Below are 6,818 nucleotides of genomic sequence, written 5' to 3'. Positions count from 1 at the left end.
AGTATTTATTTTGTAGTAAAAAATAATTTTCTACGACAAAAATTGAATTTTTAATCGAAAAAGACGAATTTTTTTCAACCAAAAAGGATGACTTTTTAACAAAATTGTTGAATTCTTGACCAAATAGTTGCATTTTTCAAAACCAAAATATAAGTTTTAAACAAAAAGTAAATTTTCTACGAAATAGTAGAATTTTCAACCTCAAATTGGGAATTTTTAACCAAAAAGGTGCATTTTTATTTTAAAAAATTACATTTTTCTTAAAACGGATGGATTTTTATTCATCTTTTTTAATTTTAACTGTTTAGTGGGAAATACTTTTTTCGGTTTTAATATTAATTTTTTAACAGAAAAAGTAATTTTTTCATTTTATTTAAGATTAATCTTTTTTTGGTTGAAAATTCGCGTTTTTTGGTTAGAAAAAATCATTTTTTTAGTTTGAAAATTCATTTTTTTGGGGTAAAAATGCAACTATTTGGTTGAAAATTCAACAATTTTGTTAAAAATTCACAATTTTAGGTTGAAAATCCAACTATTTTCTTAAAATTTAATAATTTCGTAGAAAATTTAATTTTTTTTAAAATTTATATTTCGGTGTTGAAAAATGAATTGAAAACATTTCTGCATGAAAGTTTCACCTAAACAATTATTTTTTTTTACAAATGCATCTGTTTTAGTAAAAAATTTAATCTTTTTTGGATAAAAATGCAACTATTTGGTAAAGAATTCAACAATTTTGTTAAAAATTCATCCTTTTTGGTTGAAAAAATTCGTATTTTTGGATTGAAAACTCATTTTTTTCATATAAAATTATTTCTTATTTAAAATTTCATATTTTGATCTTGAAAAGTCAACTGAAATCTTTTTTAACAGAAAATTAAACTATTTTTTGAAAATTTATCTTTTTGATTTCAAAGTTATTTTGTTTTTTAAAAAATCAATTTTTTTGTTCAATATTTATATTTTTATTGGAAATTCATATATTTAGTTGAAATTTTAATTAATTAAATTAGTTAACAAATCAATTATTTAAATTAATTTATTTTTATTTTAACTGTTTAGTGGAAAATACTTTTCTCGATTTAAAATTCATTATTTAATAGAAAATGTAAATTTTTTATATTTTTTAAATTGATCTTTTTTAGTTGAAAATTCGCCTTTTTGGTAACAAAAATTTAGTTTGAAAATTCATTTTTTTGGGAGGTAATAATGCAACTTTTCGGTTGAAAATTCAACAATTTTGTTAAAAATTGACAATTTCAGGTTGAAAATTCAACTATTTTTTTCAAAATTTAACAATTTCATAGAAAATATACTTTTTGTTAAAAATTTATATTTTGGTATTGAAAAAGGAACTTAAGTCTTTTCTGGATGAAAATTACACTTAAAAAATATTGTGATTTTTTATAAAAAAATTTATCTGTTTTAGTACAAAATTTAATGTTTTTTTTTTTTATAAAAATGTAACTATTTGCTAGAGAATTCACCTATTTTATTAAAAAATCATAATTTTTTGTTAAAAATTTCTTCTTTTTGGATTTAAAATTTATTTTTTTTCGCAGATAATTATTTCTTATTTTAAAATTCCAATTTTGATCGTGAAAACTCGATTGAAATCTTTTTCAACAGAAAATTCAACTATTTTTTTGAAAATTTATCTTTTTAGTTTAAAAATCGCGTTTTTTAAGATTTATATTTTTAGTTGAAAATTCACCTCTTTAGTTGAAGTTTTTATTATTTTGTTGGCAATTAATCTTTTTTAATTTTAAATATTCAGTGGAAAATAATTTTTTCGGTTTAAAATTTATTTTTTTAGATAAAAATGCAACTTTTTGGTTGAAAATTTAACAATTTTGTTAAAAATTCACAATTTTTTGTTGACAATTCTAATATTTTCTTACAAATTTAACTACTTCGTCGAAACATTACTTTTTGTTTAAAATGTATAATTTTTTATTACAAAATTCATAAATTTTAGTACAAAATTTAATCTTTTTTTGATAAAAATGCAACTATTTGGTAGAGAATTCATTAATTTTGTTAAAAATCATCCTTTTTGGTTGAAAAAATTCGTCTTTTTGGATTGAAAATTCAATTTTTTTTCATAGAAAATTATTTCCTCTTTAAAAACTCACATTTTGACCGAGAAAACTCGACTGAAATCTTTTTCAAAGAGAATTCAACTTTTTTTTAAATTCACTAATAAATTCACTTTTTTTGTTAAAGATTTATATGTTTAGTTAAAAATTCATCTCTTTGTTTGAAAGTTTAATTATTTTGTTAAAAATTATTCTTTTTTAATTGAAAATTTAACTGTTTCGTGGAAAATACTTTTTTTTAGTTTGTTTAAAATTAACTTTTTAACAGAAAATGTAACTTTTCCATTTTTTTAAGATTCTTCTTTTTTAGTTGAAAATTCGGCTTTTTTGGTAAAAAAATTTATATTAGTTTCGTGGAAAATTAATTTTTTCCTGTAAAGTAATATTTTTTGTTTGAAAATTTAATTTTTGTAGAAAAAATGTGTCTTCTGGCTGGAAGGTTCAATAATTTAGATAATATTTTATTTATTTTTTGAGTGAAAAATCTTTATTTGTTTGAAATTTGTCTTTTTGGTTTTAAAATTATTTTTTTTTCTTATATAAAATTTAATTCCTTTTTATTGACATAAATTATGACATTTTTTCCTCGGGAATTTTTTTTCTCTTTATGTTGAAAATTCCAGTATTTTGTTAAAAAAAATCTTTTATAGTAGAAAAGACATTTTTTTGCTTGAAATAAATAAATAAATTCCAAAATTTTAAACTTCTATCTTAAATATTGTTTTATTCCGTTCATAAAATAATAAATTTCTGGGTTTGAAATTAAATTCCAACTCATTTTCCGGTCACGTCGCCATCCTAATAAAAAAATGACCCCCCGTCGATAGTAAATAATTTTTATTTTTCATAGAAAAACGTTAACAAACTAAATGCTTTCACATTCTTTTTTTTTTACAAATATTCTTTTTCTCATGTCACTTTTAACAAATGGTCATAATTATTTCGATATATTTATTAATGAGACTCTCTTTTGAGTCAATAATTATTAAAAATTTCAGAGTCACACTGAAGCTGACAATAAAAATAAATATAAACTTTATGAAATTGTTAAAAAAAAAATTAACAATCGGCGCAATATTTTGTGGATAAATATTAAATATTTATTAAAAATATCATCACCAGTCATTGGTGTCAGAAAGATCATTTTTCTGTTCATTTAATCGTGAAAAAAGCACATCGCGCACTTTCGGTTTCGGATCATCTTTTATTTTAGTAGGCACTGCCTCGGCTTCACCAAGCATCCATTCTAATTCTGCAAACAAAAATTATTTGTTTATTTAAAAAAAAATTAAAATCGAAAAAAAAGAAGAATTTAACGATAAAATTTTGAGAGGACTCTTAAATTTTTCTATTTATATTAAAAAATTTTTAATAATGAAAAAGATTAAAGAAAAAGAAAGAAAAATTCAAATCCTCTTTTTTCTATCTTCGCTACATATATTTTCTTAGACAGAATCAACAAAAAATATTTCTTTAATCTACCAATGTGCTTATTCATTTTATTTCATTAATTTACGTTTTTTGATTATATTTGAAAATAATAAAAATAAAAAAGAAAACAGAAAAAAATAATCAAGAGGATTTGCTTTCTTTTTATTTCCCCATTTTCTATTTTCCATTTTGAATTCAAATGGAATATTTGGAAATGTATTATACAAATTTTATTGTGAGATTCTTTTTTTTTTATTAAGAATTTCGTAGGTTAAATTTTTTTAATTTCCATAATTTCGTAGTTAAATTAAAATTTTTTAAATTAAAAAGGAATGTAAATTTTGATTTATTATTTGTCAAAGTAGTTGATAGTTATATTTTTAAAAATTTTAATCGATAAATTTCTGAGTGTATTATCCAAATTTGTGTCATAAATTCTTTTTCTTTTAATTTGCAAGAAATTTCTAATTTTGTAATGTTTATGGTTAAAGAAAATTTTTTATTGAATTTATTTTCAAAATTGGATTTTAAATTTGTATAATTTCAAAGTTAAATTTAAATTTTGTACATTCAAGAGAAACTTACATTTTAATTTATTTTTTGATTGCGATTAAAAAAAAAATGAAATAAAAAAGTATTAGTAGTTAATTTAAAAATTTTAGGAATGAAAAAGGAATTCAAATTTTTATTTATTTTTTTATTTTGAGCGCTATTTTTTTTTCTTTTTTAATTTTCAAGAATTTTGTAGTTGAATGTAAATCAAAATTTTAATTTATTATTTGCCACTAGTTTTTTTGTTTATAATTTTAGAAAATATAAGAAAAAATAATTACGAGAGAAAAAGAAGCCAGGGAATTTGGAAGTTCCTTTCTTTTACCTTCCTCTTTTTTTAATTTTTAAATTAAATGGATTTTTTTAATTCCAAAATTTTGTTTAAAACTTCAGCATTGAAGGGGAACTTAAATTATGAATTATTCTATATAAATATATTTTGACTGCAATTTAAAAAGTATTTGAAAAATAAATCAAAAATATTTACTAATTATTATTTAAAATTTGAATGGATAAATTGAAAAGTGTATTCTCCAAATTTTATCGCTATATTCTCTTTTTTTAATTAAAGGGCATTAAAGGGGAATTAACATTTTTTATATTTTGAAGTATTGTAAAATGAAAAAAAATAAAGAAAAAGAAATAAATGCGGTAATTTGGAGGTTGCCTTTTTTATTGCCTATTTTAAAATATTAAAAAAAAATTTTGAATAGACATTTAATAGTGTATTATCAAAATTTCATTAATAGATTCTTATTTTTCTTTTAATTTCTAAAAATTTCGTAGTTAAAGTGGAATTTTAAATGCTAAATAAAAATAAAATTTTTTATTTATTCTAGACTTAATATCTTAAATTTCAGATAAAACAAATTGAATAATAAGTGATATTTTTTAATTGCCATTTAAAGAAAATATAAATTTTGTTTTAAACTACGATTTATTCATAAAAATTTATTTATAAAATACTTATTATAAAAATACTTCGCTTTTTTGTTTTTTCAATTTTTTTTGTAATGAAAAAATTAAAGAGTTTGCTGTCCAAATTTCATTTTTAGATTTTTTTTGTAATTTCGAGAATTTCGTAATTAGAGTGTTGGATTCTTGTCGATTTTTTTTTTTCATTTCCTAGGATTTCATAGCTGAACTTGAATATTGGACGTTTAAAAAGGAATTTTAATTTTTAATTTTTTAATTTTTAATTTTTTTTTTAATTTGAATGGAGACATTCAGAGTGTGTTTTCAATATTTTATCGTTAGATTCTTAATTTTTGTTTTTAATTTCAAAAATTTTCTTAGTTAAATTTGAATTGCTTTTTTTAATTAAATTAACAATTAAATAAATTAATAGAATAGAAAAAATAAATGTAATGAAATAAAAATAAATATAAATAAATTGAATTTATTTTAAATTAATTAAAATTTCGATTTATTCTGAATTTAATTTCTCAAATTTCGTAAATAGAAAGTAAAAATAATTAATATTTACCCTCTACGGTTAATTTCATTCCTCGCAACTCAACCGGGCCAATAAATTGTTTAAGCATCTCTCCATTGCGATATACAAAAATAGTTGGAACCTTGCTATCTGGCCAATTGGGAATACAGGTTGTAGAAATACTCTTGAGAAATTTTGTCATTGGGAATTTCCTCGCCAAATTTGACAAATACTGATTTATTAGGCTGCAGAGGGGAATTCTGTCAAGGAGAAATTTCACAAATTTACTTTAGTTCTATCATAAAAATGAAGAAAATTATTAAATTTATTCAAAAATCTTTCACGGACGACTAAAAATCTCGAGAAATAAATATCTCGACACTGAGAAATTCCCGAATTGGGAAATTCTCAAATAATAAAATTTCCTAATAATAAAACTCCCGAAAATTAAAATTCCCGAAACTTTAGAAATTCCCCAAAAATAAAAAAATTTTCTAATAATAAAATTCCCGAATAATAAAATTTCCGAACAGAAAAATTGAATTTCCGACAATGTAAAAATTCCCAAATAACAATTCCTAATAATAAAATTCCTAAATAATAAAATTTACGTACAGTAATATTGAGATGGCTGAAAAATCCCGAAAATTAAAATTCCCGACACTGTAAAATTACTCAAGTAAGAAATTCCCAAATAATAAAATTTCACAATTAGAAAATTTCCGAATAAAAAAAACTTCCTAATAATTAAATTGCCAAATAGTTTATGAAATTGGGGCGACTAAAAAATCAACAAAAATTAAAATTTTTAACACTGTAGAAATTCCCGAAAAATAAAATTCCCTGATGAAAAAATGTCCTAATAATAAAATTAAGGAATTATAAGATTCCTGAATAATAAAATTTCTGACACTTTATTATATTTGGATGGCTGAAAAATCCCGAAAATTAAAATTCCCGACACAATAAAATTACTGAAGTGAGAAATTTCCGAATAATAAAATTCCCGAATTACAAAATCCCCGAATAATGAAATTCTCGTACTAATTATAATATTGGAATGATTGCAAAACCCCGAAAAATAAAATTCTCAAAACTGTAAAATTCCCAAATAATAACAATTCCTAATAATAAAATTCCTAAATAATCAAATTTACGTACAGTTTATGATATTGGGATGGCTTCAAAAACCCGAAAATTAAAATTTCCGAACAGAAAAATTGAATTTCCGACAATGTAAAAATTCCCAAATAACAATTCCTAATAATAAAATTCCTAAATAATAAAATTTACGTACAGTA

General features: G+C 20.7%; 1 protein-coding gene across 1 annotated transcript in view; it reads right to left on the bottom strand.

Annotated features, from left to right (window-relative positions):
• Window positions 1-2,919: 2,919 nt before the first annotated feature.
• The window catches only part of LOC117181630 (viral IAP-associated factor homolog), a 21,604-nt gene continuing 17,705 nt past the window's right edge, over window positions 2,920-6,818 (bottom strand). The window contains exons 4-5 of the mRNA XM_033374509.1: window positions 5,569-5,777; window positions 2,920-3,351 (exon numbers count right to left, since the gene is read on the bottom strand). Of these exons, the coding sequence (XP_033230400.1) occupies window positions 3,215-3,351; window positions 5,569-5,777 (346 nt within the window). The 3' untranslated portion in view covers window positions 2,920-3,214. The remainder of the gene's footprint in view (window positions 3,352-5,568; window positions 5,778-6,818) is intronic.

The sequence above is a fragment of the Belonocnema kinseyi genome, chromosome 10 (assembly GCF_010883055.1).
Source record: "Belonocnema kinseyi isolate 2016_QV_RU_SX_M_011 chromosome 10, B_treatae_v1, whole genome shotgun sequence".
NCBI classification, from domain to species: Eukaryota; Metazoa; Arthropoda; class Insecta; order Hymenoptera; family Cynipidae; genus Belonocnema; species Belonocnema kinseyi.
The sequence above is the reverse complement of the archived record's forward strand: the minus strand, read 5'-3'. Positions and strand labels throughout refer to the sequence as shown.